General features: G+C 51.7%; 1 protein-coding gene across 1 annotated transcript; it reads right to left on the bottom strand.

Annotated features, from left to right (window-relative positions):
- Positions 1 to 6,130: 6,130 nt before the first annotated feature.
- Cox20 (cytochrome c oxidase assembly factor COX20) lies at positions 6,131 to 9,090 on the bottom strand. The gene is made up of 4 exons (XM_070023178.1): positions 8,984 to 9,090; positions 7,353 to 7,467; positions 7,184 to 7,247; positions 6,131 to 6,473 (listed from the first exon to the last, which is right to left on the bottom strand). Exons 1-4 carry the CDS (start codon positions 9,023 to 9,025, stop codon positions 6,323 to 6,325), a joined length of 372 nt encoding a protein of 123 aa, XP_069879279.1. The 5' UTR covers positions 9,026 to 9,090; the 3' UTR covers positions 6,131 to 6,322.
- Positions 9,091 to 23,103: the final 14,013 nt, after the last annotated feature.

Below are 23,103 nucleotides of genomic sequence, written 5' to 3'. Positions count from 1 at the left end.
TTTAACTAGTTAACTACTAGCCACAACTAGCATGTGTTAACTTTTCAGTATGCATCATTGGGGTTGTATATATACTTAGTGAAAATTCAAACTTGATGCTCATGGGTATTTTAAATGTTTTTATTTGTGCATGTTAAACACTTGGCAATAACTAGTTGAAAGTTGCTGAAAGGATTTGTAGTTGCTGTTGCAACCGTAAGTTATATTAGGTAGCATATCAATGTGCAGCCAAAATACAGGGAGCTGGAATAGATAAACAGTTCTTTAGAAATTTGAGCAATCTTAAGACTAATAGTTTTAATTTTATCAAGGAAAAATCTTAGGGTACATACCAAGTAGGCAAAAAATGAGGTTATTTTAAGAAATGTCAAGATCTGGCAGAATACAATCTTGACATTTTATCAGTTCTTACCCTGCCTGCCATGACCCACCCCCACAGCATGCAAAACAAGTAGAGAACTTAGTTCCGAACAAATCCTGGCTAGAGAAAACATAATTCAAGAAGTGCTTTCATGGGAACCTTGGTTCATAAGACATGCTGACTCAATGTAGATGAGTGGCTTGGGTGTAGCTCAGCGTTCACCCGGCATGTACAATTCCCTTGGTTAAAGCCCCCAGCACTGACAAGATAATTTTTGTGACCAGGAAAGTAAAGACTCCAAGATAGAAATGAATTAATAGTCCCACAGAGAGTTACTTTGTTTCTGGGTTATATAAAGTAGCCCTTAAAGGGGCCCTGTAAGAAGGCAGTGGCCTAACTCACAAGTAGGAAGGTACCCTGAAATTGTCATCAATTTGACATTAAATGACTAAGGGAAGCAGTCTGAAAAGCAATGTTCTATGAAAAGTGGAACCACTATTTTCAAGTGTTTTCACTTGGGGGTTTTATATTGATAGATTGTATTTTGTGAGTTAAAATTTTTTTATAAAGGTGCTCAGTATAGTTTTTTTGAATTCTAGGACCATGTTTTTACTGCGTTCTATTGCATAGAATATTTTAATAACTTTCTGAAAGTAAGCGTGAAAGGAATTTATAATTTCCTTCATATATCTTTAAAAAATTTTTAAGTGAGAATGAATTTTGTAGCAGAGAATGAGTAGCTCTCCACTCATTCCCTCTAGTAATTTCTAAAGCCATTTTTTTCTAAAAGGCCTATTTTGGATATGAACTTTGAACTCTGAGAGGTAGAGTGGAAAACTGGGTTTAACTTTGAACATGTTTACTATTAAAAGCAAGGGTATGTAATGTTAAGATCTGGCACTAGATTGTTATGCCTGTTTGTTGGGACTTATACCTAAGAGTAAATGACAAAGGAAATATTGAGTAGTTTTATTTGAGATAGAAGTCCCAGATCTCTTCATCCCATTAAAGGAGAGCCTTCTCCTTCAATGGTTAGGTTGGGTTTGAGAGGCATCCATTCTACAGCTTATCAAAAGAGGGAAGACAGTGCACTCAGTTAAAGTGCTTTGACAAATAAGCTTTAAAAAAGTACTTTGTCTACTAATTCATGTTGGAGTTTGTCTTATTACCCTGTATTCCTAACCTTAATACTATGGGATTCTTGCTGTATGCAAAGGATTGAAGTGGCACATTCCCCCGAGTGCACTGGGGTGGAAAACATAATTTTGATAAACATGCTAGCTCATTTTGGGTGTTAGCACTGTGGAGCACATCATCATGCAAAACACCAGGACTCTATGAAAGTGAACTCGAGAGAGAAATAGATGGAACTTGCTATTATACTTCACATTCTTGCCTATTAAATAAAAAATAAAGGTGATAAATTAGTTGCCCTAGAGACTTACTCATTTGTAAGGTGTAATAGGCTAAAACATGTAACATGTATTATTGGGGATTCATTGGTGATTGCAAACCCAGTTTGGTAGGAACTACTGATAAGTGATAGGTGATACCAGCTTTTAAAGAGTACATTATTAGGATGTGGAAATTAGGCATGTCTGGTAACTTAAATGTCAAATTTCCTTAAAGCTAGCAGATGGGTCTGAGAATACAAACTTGGTAATTTGTTTATATGCCAAGGTTTAGCCAATCCTTAAGTAACAAGGCTTTGCTTTAAAAACCGCTGAATCTGAGTGTGACAAACTACTTGAAACTGTATAGACTAGGCTAGTCTCTAGAAAAATAATAGACAGGCTTTAGGTTGTTACTCTGACCATGTTTAGCAATGACAAAATACTCATGAGTATATTCAGCCTAACATTTAGAGTGTTAGGAATTCTGGGTTGCAGGCTCGACAGCCAGGTCTGCATCTAATGCCGAACCTAGTATCTAGTTTTTTGTACTTTGACAGTCCCATTCCATGGCAGAAGAAGTGGTCAGTTTTGCCCAGTAAAATATGTGCAAACACTTGAAACATTGGTACAAAGTGATAGCCACCAAGAACAAGTGGGTAGAAATAGACATTTAGTCTGTAAATGTGATATGCTCTAAGAGCATTAAACTGTACAGACAGAAGGTATTTAGTTCATTTGGCAACTTGAGTACCTAGTTAAGGGAGATAGGAAAGTTATGGACAGGTAAAATAATAAAGGTTCCAACGTACTTTTTTTTTGTAAAAATAAAGCAAAAGAAGTGTGCTGATATAAGTTTCATCTCCTTTTCCTTAGTCTGTCCATGTGAATATGCTGTGTGGAAGAGTAAAAGAAAGGGCCCATCTAAATGTGTTCCAGAGATTCCAATAGGTATTCCAAATTCATTGCTGCTTGTGTACTTAACATTATGGTAGGTTCTAGGAGCATCTATAAAATTAAGATTGGCAACCAGATGGACAAATCTTAACAGGTTTTCTCATTTCTCCCTTGCATACATTAAGTGAAATAATGTATGCTAATAATGTAGAATCTAAATACTTAACAGGAGTGCAAAACAGGGAAAATAGGATACCTTTCTGCTTGGGTGATGAGATGTAGTGAGGAAGGAAACTTAGAAGGGGAGTTGGATTATATTAGTACGTACAGATACTTAATCTTTTGTCTGAAATCATGACTTGATCAGCTAAGCTTAGAGAAAATTTACCACCTACACCAGATCGTCTACCAAGTGAGAATTGGTAGCAGTTCTGATAGCATTGTTGCTTAATGGAGAAGAGCTCCAAACTTGTCTTCCAAAGTGGAAGCAACTCATGGTTTCAAAATGATTTCTGTGAACTTGAGAAATAAACTGTGGCAAGGAGTGATTCATTGTTCCTAGCTTGTCTTCATGGCGGTGGAAGAGGCATAGTCTAATTACAGTGTATGCAGATTAGTTGGTCATGAAAGGGTATACCATATAATAGGATTGTAATGTGCTGGACTTGTTTATTACCACTAGTAAAAGGAGATTCTCATTGTCCTGCATTCCTCTAGAGAAGGGAAGAGCATGATAACTGCAGTAAAGGAATCTCCAGCTAGGTGTGATGGCCTGTCCTGTTATCCCAGCAACTCAGGGCAGGAAGATGTCAGCTTGGCCTTACCTCAGTGATATTTACAGCTCACTTAATGTGTAATTTGCAACTAGTTTAGTGCTCACTGAAACCTTTAACTTACAGTGCTTTCAAAATTATGTTCATAATAAAAATTTTCTTGTCCCAACAGTTAACCTTTCCAGGAAAGAACTGTTTTTAAATGGAACTTCACGTACAGAATGAGCTGTGTGATACCAATATTGGGTGTTATAGATACTGGAATATTGACCCAATTTGATAAATATTGGACTTTAAGATGCTCTAAAACATGAGCAGAAAACCATTACAAGTCTGAATTTAAAAAAAATTGTGAACTCATTAAGGTTTGCTTACCCAAAGAATAGTGCCTATTTAACATGACTTTTAAAGGGGTATTTTGGCCCCTGTCACAGATGTTTATCTAGGAATAGAAGGATTCAAACCTTATTTGATCCCTAGCTCTGTGCTGAAAAGTTCATAAACAGGAATCCTGAATTTATTATATAGACCTCCTCGCATTATATAATCGAAGCAAAGGGAAGCCAGCGATGGAGTTAGAGGTACGTAGACTGAAGAGATGCTTGCAAATCAAATCCTGGTTTTAGCATAGTCATGGTTGTTGCCAGGCTCAGTTTATAAAATCACAAGTCCAGAAAACTAATTTTAAGTCCTCTGAGGCCCTTTTACTGAGAAAGAAAAGGAGTAAAAAGAAAACGGGAGGGGTAAGGGGAGGGGGTTGCCTAAAGCACTAGAGAGTTTTTGAAGTAGGAATGATAACACCAGCTACACAAAGGGTCTAAACTAATATTACAATTCTGTTTTGATCAGCTAGTTAGCTGGTGCCACTGCTCCTCTCACCTAGTGTGAACTGTGGAATTACTGGGACAATGAAGGAGGCAGTGCACTGGAGGCCCCTGAATGGGCATGGAAGGTAGGTACTGCAGGCTTACGTTTCCATTGGTGATGGTTTGATGTGGGAAACTCAGGCTTTGTTAGTGACACTCAGTAATGATCTAACATTAACTGGCCACATTATTGGTACTATTTTTTGGAGATGGCTTGCTCTCATTCCATTCTTTTTGCCTAAAGAGGAAAAGAGAAAGGAAAAAAAAAAAAGTGCCAGTCCCGGGGCTTGAACTTAGGACCTGGGTGCTGTCTCCCAGCGTTTTCTACTCAAAGCTGGTTCTCTACCACTTGGGCCACATCTGTACTTCCAGCTTTATTTAGTGTTTGGTTGATTGAAGATAGTCTCCTGGAGACACAAATCTCATAGACTTCTTGCTCAGGCTGACTTCAAATTGAGATCCTCAGCTCAGTCTTCTAAGTAGTTAAGATTACTTGTGTAAATCACCAGCACTCAGCTAAAGGAAAGTGAAAATACTTTAAATCAACCTGTGCCCAGTGTCTGACAGAACTCAATTTCAGATGCAGAGTTGAATGCCAGTAGCAACAGATTAAATGGTAGGGAAGAATCTACCTCAAGACCGTTCTGTAGCGCCTAGAAATAATAATATCTGTAATAACATTCTAAAACCAATGTTTTAAACCAAACTATTTTGCTTTTCATCTAGGTCTGCAGTTTGCTGGTCATTGTACTATGGAAATGAAGTAATCTTGGTGATGATAAAGGCATTGGAAATTTTACCAACCAAGAGGTAGGTTCTCTTAAAGGGTAAGACCAAGGTAAGCTGTTACTGCAGTGTTGATAGAGCTCAGGGCTTGAGTCAGCTGTCAGATTTTGTTTGATACCCCTGTAGCAAACAGAGCTGAGAGCATAGCTGGCCTTTGTACAGCTTGCTAAATGGCAGATTACCATGTAGGGCCTACTAATACTCTTCTCCATCCATGCAATGCTGCTTCTTGAAGCATGGGTGACTCACATAAACACACATGTATCTACGGCGATCCTGGGGCTGTCACTGAGTTTTTTGCTCAAAGCTAGCATTCTGCCACCTTGAGCCACAGCAGCACTTGGTAATAACTCTGATAGACTTTGCTAAGCAGGCTATCTGAATCATGATCCTCAGATCTCAGCCTCCAAGGGTAGCTAGGATTACAAGTGTGAGCCACTTGACACCCAGTTGCAGTGAAGTGGTCATGACCAGTTTGATTGTGTTCTTTGTTAATTGAGGGTGGGCAAACCTTTTAACGTCAGTAATCTCTTACCAGTATTTGACAGCAATCTAAAAGTAGTGTGAAGACATCTGCCTTACTCCGTTGGCTGAGCCTGACTTCACCTATCAAAACAATAGGACTGGCAACAGCCACAATCTCGTCCTAGTGTCTTTTCTCCCCCCACAGTGCACTCAACCAGTTCTAACTGGTGTAAAGCCAGCTAGCCAGCAAAGTTCATGAGACTGTCTAATTAACTACCCAAAATGCTAGAAGTGTACTAGCCTTGAAGCAAAAATCATCTCAGACCCTGATTTTTAAGTCCCAGGACTCCCACAAAAAGCAGTGATACTGTGCTGATAGTTGGTTATGTCATAAGAAAGGGTATGAGGTGCTCATACATTAAAGAGCTTTGCATTGTTAATGTGTAATTCCTGGGTTGTGACATGACTGAAGTAATAGCCTAGTTGCCTATGAGGTCTTAAGCCCTGATTAAAGCCCAGTTAGGGGTGGGGTGGCACTTTAAAATTTGCATACTTCAAAACACAACTTCAGAGCAAGAGCACTGGAAAATATAAGGTGATAAATCTGATTTTTATTTCTTGAAGTCAGTAACTCCTCATACTGCCAGTAACTTCTCTGGCATGACAGGTCCAATATACATAATGCAGGCATAGTATACTGTCAGTGGGAGGTGAAAGGCTACGTCAAACGCATGCTCAAGCAGCTCCTTGCTGTACATACACTGTTTGAAACCTGCTTTGTGCTCAGGGTTGCTTAGCTGTGCTGTTGCTACTGTTGGCTTGTTTCCTTTCAGGATCCAGGGGGGTGCTTTCATATAAAATCTTGTTCTTAATTCCTTCTCGAGCAATTCTCTCCTGGATCCTTTGCTTTGCATAATTATACCTACAATGGAACCTTGAAAGAAAAGAAAGGATAGGTCACACATTGGAATTATGTGAGAAAAAGAATGTTTCTGATATGTAAGGTTGCTAAAGGAATTATGGAGATTCAACAGTTATACTCTATAATCACAGGATTTTAAAGCGCTTACAGATGCTGATCCCAACAGTAGTGTGGTGAATGTTCTAATATGTTATATTTGGGGCAAAATATCGGCGAACACTTTTTCTTAAAGTAATTACACAGTAAGAAAAAGATTTTGCTGTTATAGAAAGAGCCAGAAAGTATGAATGTTTCAGTTTGGCGTATTTTGCTCAAAAATACAGATTTGAGAGTTGTCCATGAGCTGAAGGCATGTTCACCTGGTAAACAGCACTTGTGCAGCAAGGCCTTGGAACACCAACTTCACGGTACTGACTCATCAGCATTGAGTGGACATGAAATTCTAACTTCAGTGTGTTGAATAGGCAGAAATAACCCATGGGACAAGCAGTTGAGGCCTTAAGTACAGAGACTAAATGTGTTATCTGCTGCCATTACTTTGTTCAAGCATTGAATACCTGAACAGCTAAATATCAAGCTGTGGTAAAGACATTCTAGCAATATTCTTTGTAAGATAGATTTTCACTATAAAAAAATACAGAGTGGAACTCGCTGAAAGAGGTTTTGGTTTTCGGTTGAGGTAAACATATTAAATGTGCTTTGTGACAAACTTAAAAACATACCAGCATCCCAAAGTGACCAAGATAAATCCTCCTACTCCAACATCACATGATCTTCTAATTCTGCCTGTCAAAAATAAGTAGTCACTATGTGAATACCTATCTGCACCCATAGTCACTAAAAATGTCAGGAAAATTTTGGAAATTGTTGAATATATTGAAACATACTCACTGGTGAACAAAAAATGTCCAAGCCCAGCCACAACAGATCCTAATGATCCATACAGTATTGAATCCCGAGCACAGGGAATATTCTCAACATCTAAAATTCCTAGGAGCCTGAAGGTCTAGAATAAAACACAGAATTTAGGTTTCACTTCTAGTACTTTTATTTCCCTTGCATTTATAGGATTAAACTACAATGTGCCATTCAGCAACCTTGAAACCGGTTACATGGCCTCTAATCATAGTCTGTGCCTTTAAATGGAAAGATCTAAGTTTTTGCTATGATAATACTTATCAAGGGTTTTGGAAATCTGCTTATTCCATATGTAGGTATATGTAGAAGTGTGATTTGCTCAGATAGCTTGAGTAATTTTGGAAAAGTACTTGGGAAGGTTTGCAAAATAGCATTTGAATAGTGCCACTTACTCCCCCCCTACCCGCCCCCCCCCCCCCGATTTTGTAGGAGGTGACTAGGTTAAGAATGCACAACTCCTGTGTGAACATGGCAGGATAGTTATTCCTGGTTCTTGTGTGTACAGTTAGGTTGCTTGAACTTAGCTCTGCCAGCCAACCCTTTGAGGCCACAAAAAGGATCAGGGCAAGGATAGTTTTAAATGATTTTCTACTCCACTAGAACGGTGGACTTGCTTTCTCCTGCATGTTTACACAGATTGTCATGGAAGAGTTTTATGGCTTCAGGGGCAGGACAAGCCATGAACTCTGGTATTGTGATTGTATGTCTTACTGCACTGCCCAAAAGTCAGAGGAGGAGGGTGGGACATGCACACACGGCCTGGTAGACTATTTGCAGTATAACATGGCTTTTCAAAGGAAGCCAGCTGCTAGAGAGTACACTGTAGGGGAAAAAAAAACTGAATGAAGGACAATAAAAGACAAGGTTTGGGTGGGAAAATAAGGTGAATCACCCACATTTTTATTTGGCCCAGGCACCTCCTGAAGACTGACTTGCTTCATTTATATAAAAAAATAAAAATCAGCTTTTGGATGCTTACTTTGTCTGTTTCTTTGTCCCTACGAGCCAAGCTGGGAGGGGAAGATGATGGGAGCGCTAGACTGCACCAATGAATGAATGCCTTTAGTCAAACTAGCTTTCCCTGGCGGTTCCAGGTCTAGAGCCGGAGCCAGGTGGTGGTACTTAGCAGGTTAGTTCCAAACCATGATCCTAAGATCTCTACCTCCAGAGTAACAGCCAGGACGGCAGGCCTGACCCACCGCCCTGGTATTCTAATTATTAAATAGTCCCACAAGAGGCCCGACACTGGGTCTAGAACTTGCCAATGTGAGCAGGCTCACTCCGGGGGCTGGTGAGCATGAGTGAGGTGCCGTCCAGGACACATCCCCGCGAAGCCCGTGCCGCCGCCGGCGCTGCCCCGGGTGGGGAGCCGCCTGGACAGACGCGCCGCGCCCCGCATCCCCTCCGCGTGGCCCTGGCCGCGTGCAGTGTCGGGCCCCTCCGGACGCCTGGGGAGGAGGCTGGCTTCGAGCCTGCGCCTCTCGGGAAGCGGGGTTCCGCGCTCGAGCCCAGGGCTCTCAGGGAGGCTCCCGCCTCGGCGGCGGAGCTGGGGCCGCACCTGGCGTAGCGGGCCCCGTTCCCGCCCGCCCGCCCGCCGCGGTTACCTTGCCCCTCCCGGCTTCGCCGGGCTCCGGCGCGCCGGCCATGCGGACGAGTCGGCGCCTCCCGCGCTGGGCTGGGGCGGCCCGGGCCGCGGCCGCACAAAAGCGCGCCCGCCCCGCCCCGGCGCGCACGCGCCGCCCGCAGCCCAGCCCGCCCGGCCGCCATCTTAGGCAGCGCCGCCGCCGCTCCGCAGAGGCAGCGCCTCCGCCTTGGTCCGGGCCCCCGGCTGCCCGCCGCCCCCGGGGCGCCGGGAAGCGACCCCGGGACACGGGCCCGGACGCCGCGCGCCGGTCTGCCCGGCGCCTTCGTGCCCTCCCCACCTCCCTCGCCCAACCGCCATTTGTAACCGCCGCGCGCTCGCGCAGCCTCGGGCGCGCGCGCCCCGCAGCCGCAGCCCCGCCCGGCGCGCGCCCGCGCCGCTTTGTCCTCCGGCGGCCGGAAGTCGCTCTCCAGCACGGCCGGCCTCGGGCCTCGGGTCCTTTGTCCTTCCGGCCCGGGCCCGCCCTGCGCGGCCCCGCTACCGCCCTCGCCCTCTCGTTTCCCAGGGACTAGGACAGCATCGCCGTGTCACCCGAAGGAGACGGGGACAAAATGGAGGCGTTGGCGCGGGCGGACGTGCGCCGAGACGCGGAGGCGGGGGTGGGGGGGCGGGAGCGGCGTAGCTCGAGGCCGCCACTGCGCACGCGCACGGCTGTGCCGCGTTCTCCGCTCCCGACACCCCCCCTTCCCATCATGCACTGCGTAGCCCTGGCGCCGTTTTTCTCCCCACCACCCCCTGGGCAGGGAGACTCTTCTCCCCGCCCCCTCCCCGGCCTACTGCGCGTGCGCGCGGGTGCGCGCGGGCCTCCCGCGGCGGCCCCCCTCCCCCGCCCCCACGTTGCTAACAAGGTGACTCGTGTCGTACACGCGTGACAGGCGTTCTGAGCGGCACCCCTGCCGCAGACAGGCGGTTAGGCAGGGCGCGGCGTGCCAGCGTTCCCCAGGGAGTGGGCGAACGCGAGCGCCGTCCAGGTGCCTCTGACGCAGCCGCAGCCGCCACGTTCCGGACCGAGGCGGAGGGCGGGGCGGGGCGGGGCAATCCCGGGGCCGGGGCAATCCCGGGGCGGAGCCCCGCCGCCTCGCCCCGCCCCGCCCTCGGGTCTCCTTCGGCGCATGCGCTCTCACGTCTCGGCCGCGCGCTGGGCCGGGTGGGGCCCGTGGGCTTTTCCTTACCCGAAGCTCGGCCGACCGTCTTCGCTTCCTCCTGTGCGGGGTCACGCGGGGTCACCCCGCGCGCACGAGCCACAGGCCCTGCTTGTACCGTCCGCTGAAGATCCCTTCTATTGGAGATTCCGGCCTCCCAAGGCGGCACGCGTGGGGGCGTGCGTGCGTGGGGGCGTGCGTGCGTGCTCGGCCTTTTCAAGCGACTCCGTCCCGCGGGCGGGCGGGCCCTGGCCCACACGCGTCCCGCCGCCGCCTCCAGCCCACGGCGCAGGGGGCGCGCGGGCCCTGGCCAGGCCGGTGTCAGCTGACCAGCCTTGCAGGGTGTGAGCCATCCCGAACTGCCGGGGGGGGGGGGCGGGGGGGCGGGCTGCCTCGGGACTCCGGGGGGGGGCTGCCTCGGGACTCCCGGGGGGGGGGGCTGCCTCGGGACTCGGGGGGGGGGGCTGCCTCGGGACTCCCGGGGGGGGGCTGCCTCGGGACTCCCGGGGGGGGGGCTGCCTCGGGACTCGGGGGGGGCTGCCTCGGGACTCGGGGGGGGCTGCCTCAGGGAGGGACTGGGGGGGCTGCCTCGGGACTCCGGGGGCGGGCTGCCTCGGGACTCCGGGGGGGGGGCTGCCTCGGGACTCCCGGGGGGGGGCTGCCTCGGGACTCGGGGGGGGGGGCTGCCTCGGGACTCGGGGGGGGGGCTGCCTCAGGGACTCGGGGGGGGGGCTGCCTCGGGACTCCCGGGGGGGGGCTGCCTCGGGACTCGGGGGGGGGGCTGCCTCGGGACTCCGGGGGGGGGCGGGCTGCCTCAGGGAGGGACTGGGGGGGGGCTGCCTCGGGACTCGGGGGGGGGCTGCCTCGGGACTCGGGGGGGGGCTGCCTCGGGACTCGGGGGGGGCTGCCTCGGGACTCCCGGGGGGGGGGGCTGCCTCGGGACTCCCGGGGGGGGGGCTGCCTCGGGACTCGGGGGGGGGGGCTGCCTCGGGACTCGGGGCGGGCTGCCTCAGGGAGGGACTGGGGGGGGGCTGCCTCGGGACTCCCGGGGGGGGGGGCTGCCTCGGGACTCGGGGGGGGGGGCTGCCTCGGGACTCGGGGGGGGGGGCTGCCTCAGGGACTCGGGGGGGGGCTGCCTCGGGACTCCCGGGGGGGGGGGGCTGCCTCAGGGAGGGACTGGGGGCGGGCTGCCTCGGGACTCCCGGGGGGGGGCTGCCTCGGGACTCCCGGGGGGGGGGGGGCGGGCTGCCTCGGGACTCCCGGGGGGGGGGGCGGGCTGCCTCGGGGACCCGGAGTCCAGGCCCCGGCCTGCAATAAACCACCTAGTGCTGTGCTTGCATCGAATCGGCTCCTTGTGGTCTCCGGATCCACACTTTGGGCATGACAGTTGGGGGCTTGTCCGGGATCCCCCGGGCATGACAGTTGGGGGCTTGTCCGGGATTCCCCAGGCCCCACAGCCCAAGCTCAGCCACTGAGCTCATTGCCTGCTTTACCTGTCTGTTTGGCCTGTTTCTGGGGCCCAAAGTCTGTCAAGGTTGAGGTAAAGCTGTCGCCCTACTCTCAGCCCTCCGGGCGACAGGAGGGATTTTTCTGTCTTTCTGTGCAGTCAGTTCTGCTTCCGTGTCTGTCGACTGCTTTTTATTATTGTTTGATGGACGGTATGGGACAGACTCAAACCACTCCCCTCTCCCTCCTGAGAGGGCCATGTTAAGGATGTTAAAGGCAGAGCCTATAATCTGAGTGTTGAAATCAGGAAGGGAAAGCTAATCAGGTTCCATAGCTCAGAACGGCCCAGCTTCTAGGCAGGATGGCCAGCCCAAGGGGCCTTCACCTTCCAACCATCTACAAGGTTAAAAATATAATTTTTCAGGCTGGGAAGGTGGCTCAGTGGTAGAGCGCTTCCCTTGCATGCCTGAGGCCCTGGGTTCGATTTCCCAGCACCACATAAGCAAAAAGAAAAAAGCCGGAAGTGGCGCTGTGGCTCAAGAGGTAGAGTGCTAGCCTTGAGCTGAAGAGCTGAGGGACAGCGCCCAGCCCCACAGTTCAGGCCCCACGACTGGACCCCCCTCCCCCCCCAAAAAAATATATATAATTTTTCTGGATGACACGGTCATCCAGACCAGATACCATATATCCTGGTTTGGCTAGATCTGGTAGAAACCATTCCCCACTTCCTGGTTGAAACCCTCTTTGCCACCACAGAAACCGCTCTCAAAGATTCTTGCAGTACAAGAACAGGCTGCTAAGCAGAAAAATGCTGAGACTAAACCCTCAGTGCCTCCTTACCCAGTTTTGCAGGAAGGGACCGAGGAAGATTTAACTTTTCCTCCTCCCTATCAGCCGCCAGCATCACCAGGGAGCACTACGCCTGAGCTGTCGTCACCGCCAGAGGAAGGTGGAGCGGTGGCAGCCGGGGAGGGACACAGGGGAGGCACACAGGGCGGTTCCCCCTGCGACCCAGGGACCTGCGGATTCGACTGTCCTACTTCCCTTCTGAGCCGCTGGACCTCCCGATGCAACTGGTCACCAACCCCTTCACGACTGGTCTTTCACCACCAGTCACCTGTATAATTGGAGAACCAAATATGCCCGATTTTCTGACAACCCCAAAGATCTAATTAGCCTCTGAGATGCTGCTGCATCACTCACCAGCCTCCCGGGATGACTGCCTGCAGCTCCTCAAGGTCCTTTTCACCAAGGAACGGGAAAGGATTCAGAAAGAAGCCCAGAAACTGGTTCCAGGAGACAACGGACAACCCATTGTGAATCGCGCCACCATCGACACCTTCCCTCTAACTGGTCCTGACTGGGCCCCGGGTCGATCGCCAGACCCTAATGACAGGTCTCAAAGCGGCTGCACGAAGCCCACTCACTTGGCCAAGGTAGAAGACGGGCAGCAGGTCAAGATGAAAGCCCGGCTGCCTTTTTAGAGTGACGGAGGCACCCGGACAGTGCTCCCCACGGACCGAGGCACCCCAGAACACGGCAGCAGCTGTACCAGCATTTGTAGATCAGGCGGCACTGGACATTAGAAGAAAGTTGCAGAAAGTGGAAAGAATTGGAGAAGAGTTTGCAGGACTTGATGGCGGTGCAGAGAGAGTGGATAACAATAGAAGAAGAGGCCGGAGCCGGGGCTGGAGAGAGGAGGCCGAGCCGCGGAGCACCAGGCAGACGCGGACATGGTGAGAATTCTTTCAGGGCCCCCTCCAGATCCCAGAGGACATACAACGCCAAGTACAAGTTGTTCACCAACTGCGAAGGCTGGCAAGAGATGAAGGCAGAGAGGCCCACCCAGGGGACCGGCCCCACTGCAGAGGGACCAAGAGTCAGGGCATTGGGTTACGAACTGCCCTCGTGGGCGGCGGTGGCTCACGCCTGTCATCCTAGCTACTCAGGAGGCTGAGATCTGAGGATCACGGTTCAAAGTCAGCCCAGGCAGGAAAAGTCCATGAGACTCTTACCTCCAATAAACCACTAGAAAACTGGAAGTAGTGTTCTGTGGCTCAAGTGGTAGAGTGCTCGCCTTGAGCTGAAGAGCGCAGGGACAGCGCCCAGGCCCAGAGTTCAAGACCCACAACCGATAGAAAAAAGAAAAAAAAAAGAATTGCCCCAAGAAACTGGCATGGAGAGTCTGTGATTCGGGACAGGAGCCTCGTCATGTGTTGGTCACAGAAGCAGACGAGCTCAGTGGCCAGGTAACCCGAGCCCAGGGTAACCCTCAGAGTGGAGGGGACACTGGGGCTCAGCACTCGGTCCTGCTCATCTGGCAGAACTTCTTGGTGCAGGGAGCCCCGGAGATGAGCGATGCTCAGGGACTACCTGAAGAGCGCGGGCCTGGCCGTGGTCATCCCAGAGTGCCCCTCCCCCCTGCTGGGCAGGACCTGCTCACCAAAATAGGAGCTCAGATTTACTTCCAACCAGACGGAACTTTGGTTCTGGATCACCAAGGGTGCCCCGTCCAGGTTTTAACTCTTAATTTAGATGAAGAATATCGACTGCATCCACGGCTGCCGCCACCTGCGGCCAACCTAGACTATTGGTTACGAACATTTCCTGAGGCTGCGCAGAGACTGGGGAGATGGACCAGCCAGGCACAGACCTGCGGTCTGCGGTCTACACAGAAGGAAGGCCCGGAGTGGATCCGGTTAGGATTCCACAGTACCCTCTGCCACCGGAAGCCCGGGCGGGGCTCACATCCCACACCCAGCGCCTACTAGAGCGGGGGGGCTCTGGCCCGGCCAGCTGCTTGGAACACCCATTGCTGTCAGTTCTAAACCACAGTCTAATGACCACCGGCCAGTCCAAGATCTAGGAGTAAGCAAGTGGGCGATGGATGCATCCCACCATCCCGAGCCTGTAACTCCCCTCAGCTCCCTGCCTCCAGATAGCAGTGGCGTACTGCCTGAGAGTTCAAAGATGCCTTTGTTAGTCTGCCCCTGGCTCCAAAGAGTCAAGAGCTGTTTGCCTTCGAGTGGACTGACCTGAGAAGGGCCTCAATGGGCAGCTGGCCTGCGCTAGATTACCTCGGCGAAGCGCTTCATGAGACGTGTCTGGGTTCCGTTCTAATCATCCTGACCTGACACTCTTGCAGTATGGAGACGATCTCTTGATTGCAGCCGAGAGTCAGGAAACACGCCTGCAGGGGACCAAGGACCTACTCCAGACTCTGGGAGGCTTGGGCGTCGGCCAAGAAGGCCCAGATCTGTCAACCTGAGGCAAACGATTTGGGAGAGCCGCTGAAGGAGGGCCAGAGGCAGCTAACCAAGGCTGGCAAAGGCTGGCAAAGCGGCTGCGCTCCAACCCCCGACCGCAGCGTTTGTCAGGTGCAGGATGTCGTGGGGTCAGCTGGCTTCTGCAAACTGTGGATCCCTGGGTGTGCGGAGCGGGCCAAGCCCCTCTCTGAAGCCACTAAAGAGGGACAGCCGGGGCCGTGGGGCAGCTCTCTGGAGACATCTTTCAAGCAATAGACGGCCCTGCTGTCGGTGCCCACCCTTGTGCTGCCTGATGCGACAAAACCCTTCTATCTGTATGTGGATGAGCATAGGGCATAGCAAAAGGGGTGCTCACCCAATATCTGAGTCCCTGGCGGAGACCAGTAGCCTGCCTCTCCAAGAAGTTGAATCCTGTGGCCGCTGTGTGGCCAGGCTGTCTGCGAATGAGAGCCGCGCTGTCCTGCTAGTCGGGGATGCGGATAAACTCACTCTGGGGCAGGAGCTATACATCACCAGCCCTCACGCTATCGGGGGGGGGGTCCTTAAACAACCCCCTGACCGCTGGCTCAGCCAGGCCCGGCTCACCCATTGTCAAGGCCTATTCCCAAGTCCTCCCAGTTACATTTCAGGTGCCGGCCACATTAAACCTGCTACCCTGCTGCCTGACCCAGACTTAGCCGCTCCGCTCCACGACTGGCTGATATTCTGGCTCATGGACATGGGATCCGAGCTGGCTGAAGGATCAACCTTTGCTGGACGCAGAGCTTATCTGGTACAGGGCAGGCGGCAGTTCTGCCCGGGCTGGCCGGAGGTGTGCACGGCGGCAGCGGCGCCGGCGACGCAGGCAGAAGCCGTTTGGACTGAAGCCCTTCTGGCCGGGACCTCTGCAGAGGTGGAGCCAACCAAAGGGCTGCTCTGGGAGGTGCAAGCTGACTGTATTTACTGACAGCCGTTATGCTTTTGCCATGGCCCATGTTCATGGGTTTCACAGACTTCCCTGCCCTGGCTGGCTTTGAACCTCGATCCTTAGATCTCAGCCTCTGGAGTAGCTAGGATTACAGGCGTGAGTCACTGGTGCCAGGCTCAGTTTCCATTTCTTTCCAAGTATATGGGAAATCAGTGTGGGGTGTCAACCTGTAACCTTAGCACTCAGGAGGCTGAGGAAGAGGACGGAAAGCTCAAGGTTAGAAATTAAAAAAAAAAAAAGTTGGGTTTGTGTTGCTTAAAATCGCCCTGTGTCCACTTCCTGGGCATTTTGAAAGACTGTCAAGTCTCTGTTACAGCAATGAGTCAGGCTTATCAGTGATCATGCATATGATCATCATCTGCACACGCACACACACGAACCAGAACGGCCCTGAGCTGGGGGTGCAGCGGGCCCCGGATTCCATCTCCAGCAGCCAGTCTGGCCACCAACCCTTTGACACAACCTGGCCCTTCCTGATGCTTTTTCTACCCTGAAGCGAGTTGCTCTGGTACACGTTGCCACCAGGAGGAGACATCTTGCTACAGGCTGGAAAGCAGAGGACCAGGGGACTGTGGGAGGAAGATAAAAAGTAGCCTCCTTCAAAACGAAACAAGCCAGGAAGTAAGACAGAAATCTGAGCGGGACGCGGCCCTTACACCTCCTTGTAGATGCTTAATACCAGGGAGAATGGACAGGCCCAGACAGCCGCCTTCGTCTTTTAGACTCCAAAGAGCTGCAGATGAATCTGTACAGATGCAGCAGGGCGCCTGGAGGCCGACGTGCTGCCGTGTGTTTGGGTAGGCCTAGACTATCTATCCGTGGACAGAATGAACACCAAGTGTCTTGCCACGTTTTGGATAATAGGTCCACCAGAACCCATTGTAATGATTAAAGGCTGTGACCGTTTAAACAACCCAGAAAATAGGAAACTCAGGGAAAGCCACTGGTATTATTTATTTGCCTTGGACTCAGGGCCTGGGCACTGTCCCTGAGCTTCTTTTGCTCAAGGCTAGCACTCTACTTCTTGAGCCACAGCGCCATTTCTGGCTTTTTCTGTTTATATGTTACTAAGGAATTGAACCTAGGGCTTCATGCACGCTAGGCAAGCTCTGTACCACTGAACCACCTTCCCAGTCCAAAGCCACTGGGTTTGGAGGTTAACCAGCACCCATGCACAAAGCACAAAGTCTTTTCTCCCCTTCTTTTTAATTTTTCCCTGCTTAATCCTGTTTTACTAAAATCTTTACTCAAACTTCCACTGTGTGTGTGTGTGAGAGAGAGGCAGAGACAGAGACAGAGTGTGTCCTGGAGCTTGAACTCAGTGCCTAGGCACTGGCCTGAACTTCTTTTATTTAAGGCTCACTCTCTACTACTTGAGCCACAGCTCCACTTCCAGCCTTTTTGGTAGTTTAGTGCAGATAAGAGTCTCATGAGTGGCACTGTAGTTCAAGTGGTAGAGCCCTCGTCTTGAGCTGAAGAGCTGAGGGACAGTGCTCAGACCGAGTTCAGGCCCAATACCGACCAAAAAAAAAAAAAAAAAAGAGAAAGAAACTGATGGACTTTGCTGCCAGGCTGGCTTTGAATCCTGCTCCTTAGACCTCAGCCTCCCGAGTAACTCGGGTTACAGGAACTACTGGCACCCGGCAAGGCTGAAGACCTTTTAAAGATAAGGAACAATAGAGAGTGCAGGAAGGGCGACATTTCCAAAATAAATGTACTTTTTACCTGACTTATGTAACCGTAACTGTACATCACTTATGACAACAAAAAGAAAACAGCAGCGGCTGTATGGCCTCATGGTGGAGCCTTTGCCTGAAAGACTCCAGCCCCAGTACTGGAACCAGGAGGTGAGAAGCCGGCCAGCCCGGGGGGCTGGGGCGGTGAGCAGGACTAGCCTTCAAGGTGTTTGGCTTCACCGAGGTGTAACCAGAGCACAGAGCCTCCCGGCCGACCAGGCCTCCTGGCCAGGGTGTTAGTCAAGGAGCTGAGGCGGCAGCCTGGGGGGGGGGGGGGGGGGGATGACGGTGGGACAGCGCCCGGCCTGGGCCTGGGGAGATGACGGTGGGACAGTGCTCGGCCTGGGCCTGGGCCTGGGGAGGGGGACACGGCGTGAGACAGCGCCCGGCCTGGGCCTGGGCCTGGGGGGGACACGACGTGAGACAGTGTCCGGCCTGGGCCTGGGCCTGGGGAGGGGGACACGGCGTGAGACAGCGCCCGGCCTGGGCCTGGGCCTGGGGAGGGGGACACGGCTGTGGCCAGTGACAGCGTCCGGCCTGGGCCTGGGCCTGGGGAGGGGGACACGGCGTGAGACAGCGCCCGGCCTGGGCCTGGGCCTGGGGAGGGGGACACGGCGTGAGACAGCGCCCGGCCTGGGCCTGGGCCTGGGGGGGACACGGCCGTGGCCGGCGGCAGCGCCCGCCCAGGGCGCAGGAAGCTCAAGGGGCGGCACGCACTTTGGGCTGCAGAGCCGAGACAGCGCCCAGGCCCAGAGTTCAAGACCCGGGATCGACAGAATCAAAAGGAAAGATGCTGCCATTTGCAGACTAGGAAGAAAAAGAGCTACCGTGGCCACGAGGAAATCCTGGTAACAGCAGCCGCCCTCCGTGCGCCCCACAGGCCGGGAGGGGGGCCCCCGAGGGCCTTCCGCCCTCCCTCTCCCACCTTGGAGGTTAATCTCAGAAGCAGCTACACCACCGTTAGTGAGATAGCAGAGGGAGTGCTAGAGTGCACGCCTGCGGGCCAGACAGACAGACAGACAGACAGGTAGATTACCCGATGGAGGAAGGCGGCTCTGCTGGCGGGCCAGGCAGGAACAGTGCTGAACCCAGACCCCCAGATGGGGGCCTCTGTAAGCCTCCCCCGGGCCTTCCCTGGCCTCCCCCGGGTCTTCTCTAGCCTCCCCCAGGCCTCCCCTGTCTTCCTGAGCCTTCCCTGGCCTCCCCAGTCTTCCCCTGGCCTCCTCGATCTTCCCCGGACCTCCCCTGGTCTCCCCGGGCTTCTCCTGGCCTCCCCGGACCTCCCCGGGTATCCCTTGGCCTCCCCTGGTCTCCCCTGTCTGGGGAGCTGGGCACGCGGTAGAGCAGCAGCAGCAGCAGGACCCCTCGGTCCTGTGGCGGGTTCTCCATGACTCCCACTGTGATGTCCACTGGCGTGTCAGCAGGTTTCCTAAAAGGCGAGAAGACGGCAGAGGTGACAGACAGCAGTCTCAGGAAGGGAACTTCCTCTCCTGAAATCAGCCTGATTCCAGTGAACCTCACAACACCGGGGTGGCGCCGTGGCTCAAGTGGTAGAGCGCTCACCCCGAGCTGCAGGGCTGAGGGACCGAGTGCAGCTGTGGTTTGGATGTGGCCGCCCCCTGCTGGGCTCTGCGGGGGGGGGGGGTGTCGATGAGGATTTTAGTGTCCTTAGGGGTGTGCAGAGACCCGGTGCAGCGGAGGGTGTGGCCGGCTCTGCTCAACATCCACCTCTCCCCTGCACCTCAGCTTTTGTAGGCACACGCCACACCTTCGCGCCTGCCTGTGCCCCAGGCCCCTCTTCCCACTAGGGAACTAGTCGCACTGGGTGGGGACCCATGCTCATGACCCTGTTTTAGCCCAATTAGGCTTTTTGTGAAGAGCATTGCAGGGGACTTGAACCCGGGGGTCATGCTTTTTGGCAAGCATCTGAGCCACCCCTCTAGCCCCAAAGACACTGGTCCAAATCCAGTCACATCCGGAGGCTCTGGGGTTACTAATGTCAACGTGTGCATCTGGTGGGGGAGAGCACCATCCATCCTATTAAGAGCTGGAGAAGGTTCCAGAAACATGCGGTTTGTGTGCGGTGCTGTTGTGGAGAATCCGTCACTCTGGGAGTGGAAGGCACGAATGCTCGTGAGGGGCTGCGGCTTCCTTCCTCCCTCCCTCCCGTCCACCTGTCCACTCATTGCCTGGCCTTCTGCCTCGCCCGCCCTTCCTTCGGGCTCGCTGCAGATGACAGAAGGCTCCGAGTAGGGGTTTGCTGCTCAGCCCAGGCGTCGCGGAGTCACCTGGCACCATGGCTGTTGTCTGGCCATCTTCGGCTGCTCCTCTTAGACTATTAACAGGTTGATGCGATACACAGGCCGAGGATCCCTCATCTGAGATGCGTGAGCAGAAGGACTTGAGCCCGTAGGGGTCTTTTTAGAATAGTTCTCTAAGGCTTTACTAGTGGAGCAGCCCTGTCCTGAAAACCTGAAATGCACAATGCTCCACAATCAGATTCGCAATTTATATTGAGAATTGAAAGATAAAATGGATGCATTCCTATAAAAATATATTCGAGAAACAACTGGACATACAAATAGCATTGTAATTGCTAATGAAACTGAATCAATATTTAGAAATACTCCCATTAAGAAATCATTAGGTACAGCTGGGGCTGGGGCTCACGCCTGTCATCCTAGCTAGTCAGGAGGCTGAGATCTGAGGATCACGGTTCAAAGTCAGCCTGGTTAGGAAAGGCCGTGAGACTCTTATTTCCAGTTAACCACCAGAAAACTGGAAGTAGCACTGTGGCTCAAGTGGTAGAGCACTGGCCTTGAACTAAAGAGCTAAGGGACAGTGCCCAGGCCCAGAGTTCAAGCCCCATGACTGACTGACAAAAAAAAAAAATAATCATGAGGTCCAGTAAACTAACTTTGTAGCTCAGGATGGTGTGTGACCCTGAGTTGACCTCCCAAGTGCTGGGATTTACAGATGTGTCACTATCCTCATCACTAGAAACTCAATGTAAGGAACATGATTCCAATCATACTCTTCTAGAGTACAGAAGAAACTCACCTTCAGGAGTCAGTCAGCATCACGTAACCAGGTAACTGGGATGAGCATCTTCTGCTGCAGAACCGCTAGCGCCATGTTGGAAGTCATTGTGAATTCCCTTGGGTGGAGGACTCTCAGAGGGTGCTCTTCTGAGCTGTCAGAGAACTCTCCAACTCCATGTGACTTAGGAATCCCAAGATGGCATTCACAACAGCAAACTCTCAAGGAAGACAAGCTGTCAGAGAGGTTTCTTTTGGAGGTTACCTTCTAGTTATTTTCACAAAGATTTTTATTTCCTAAAGGTATAGAAGTCTAACCAGACCCTATTGCTAAATGTTCGTGTATTCATCTACATAGAACAAGCCGTGCGCTAGATTTGTTTGGAAATGACAGTTGATGTTGAGTTAGCTTTCCCAGGGGCAGTGCAGGAGGCTGGCATGCTTTCCATCCTTAATGCCTTCAGTAAATTCTGAAACATGTTTAAGGCCATGCTCTGGGAAATCCCCTTGTATGATATCATAAGGAAAGAACTAGACTGTGGAGTTCTATTTGATGAGCAGATGGAGAGAGGACCGACCAAACAGGCTTTTATTTAAGAAAAGTACAATAAGAAGAGTTTATCATTATTGCACACCAGTGAAGTTGAACACGCAGTCCCAGAACCTAGCAGTCCAAGAGAACTCCTGGAAGCTCCTAAGGTGGGCGTGGCTGTGTTCACAGGAATATTGCTCGTTATAGCCATAAAACTGGCTCCAGTCCAGATGGCCTTTAAAAGTATGATGTATAAACAAAATCATGGTGTTCCTACCACAGAACACGCCAAAAACAGCAGCAAAAATGAATTATGATACATTTAATCCACATGAATTGATAAAAATATAGTTTAGAAATCACAGTATACAATATGAATCTATTTATATAAAGTTTTAAAATAGGCAAAATCAAAATCACAGAGCAAGCATGCAAAAGTAGGTGATGAATGGTAAAGAAACGCACAGAATGACTCATACAATTTCCGGCTGGTGTTAGCCTATCGGTAGAGAGGAGGTGACCGGGAAAAGCCTACATAGGCTAGGATACCCTTTGTCTGGTGCTGGGATTGGAACCCAGGGCTCTGTGCATGCTAGGCAAGCACTCTGTTACCAAACTACTTCTAACGCACCAATTTGTACAAGTAATTCACAAGGTAGTTTTGTTTTTGTTGGTTGTGGGGCCTGAACTCTGGGCCTGGGCACTGTCCCTCAGCTCTTCTGCTCAAGGCTAGTGCTCTACCACTTGAACCACAGCGCCACTTCCAGCTTTTTCTGCTTATGTGGTGCTAAGGAATTGAACCCAGAGCCTCATGCATGCCAGGGAAACACTCTGCCACTGAGCCACCTTCCCAGCCCCTCACAAGGTGCTTTTAGGATTAGTGAGTGGTTCAGGAGGCAGTAAGGACTTTTGCTGTGGAGAGTAAAACATCACTTGCTTGCTGTAGAGGCGGCTGTCAAAGGAGAGTAGTTTCTGTGTGTGTGCAGATAGGTGGCAATCCTGGGGTTTGAATTTAGGGCCTGCTTGCTAGGTAGGTGCTTTACCACTTGAGTTATGCCTCCAGTGCTTTCTGTGTTAGTTATTTTTCAGGAAAGGTCTCAGATTCTTACCTTGGCCCAGTCTCATACCATGGTCATCTGATTAGCATGAAGCCCTGGGTTCGATTCTTCAGTACCACATAAACAGACAAAGCTGGAAGTGGCCCTGTGGCTCAAGTGGTAGAGTGCTAACCTTGGGCACAGAGAGGCTTAGGGACAGTGCCCAGGCCCAGAGTTCAAGCTCCAGGACTGGCCTCACCAAAAAAAAAAAAAGAAAAAGAAAAAGCTCCCGCGGAGAGAGTGGTAGTCTGATGTTTGAGCAGCTAGAGAAAGTAACCTGAAGCCTGGGCATGGGGAGTGGTGAATGTAGAGAAGGGAGGCGTGCCTGGCAGCAGGAGGAAATGTGTCCCCAGATAACACGGACAGTCACTCAGATTGGGAAACTAGAGGCCAGTTGTATTTTTGTCAAGACATTAAAAGGTGTGAGGAACTTGGAGCCGGAGCAGAGCAGATGGAGTTCCTTTAAGGGGGTGGGCAGGCAGGTTCCACGGGGATGGGGAAGCACCCATTTGGGGGTGGGCAGGCGTGCATGCGTGCACGTGCACACACACGCGTGCGCACACACACACACACACATGCGTGCGTGCACAGCAAGTGTGGCTATGACTTCTCTCCAAGGGCTGGATAACGGATGTGGGATCTTGCTAAGGCCAAAGGCTTGCTGCGGTGTGTGTGTGTGTAAAGTGAGCCAGAAGCGAGTGGTTAGCGCATTAAAACTAGGGTTTTACAAATGGTGGTGACGTCCCGTGAAGGTTCCCATGATGGTCAAGGTAAGGAGCTGGACAGACAGACACTGAGTATTTCTGCCCTGCTGGAGCCTCGGCTCCACACTCTGGGCTGGAGGACAAGATGGCCCCC

Source organism: Dipodomys merriami, unplaced genomic scaffold (assembly GCF_024711535.1).
Source record: "Dipodomys merriami isolate MVZ:Mamm:240054 unplaced genomic scaffold, mDipMer1.0.p SCAF_158, whole genome shotgun sequence".
Taxonomy (NCBI): domain Eukaryota; kingdom Metazoa; phylum Chordata; class Mammalia; order Rodentia; family Heteromyidae; genus Dipodomys; species Dipodomys merriami.
This window is presented reverse-complemented; position numbering and strand designations above follow the sequence as displayed.

Coding starts and splice junctions, on each gene's coding strand:
- Cox20 (XM_070023178.1), bottom strand. CDS start 9,025: ATGGCCGGCGCGCCGGAGCCCGGCGAAGCCGGGAGGGGCAAG. Junction 7,468..8,983: donor GCGAAGCCGGGAGGGGCAAG/GTAACCGCGGCG, acceptor GTTTTATTCTAG/ACCTTCAGGCTCCTAGGAAT. Junction 7,248..7,352: donor TGGACATTTTTTGTTCACCA/GTGAGTATGTTT, acceptor TATTTTTGACAG/GCAGAATTAGAAGATCATGT.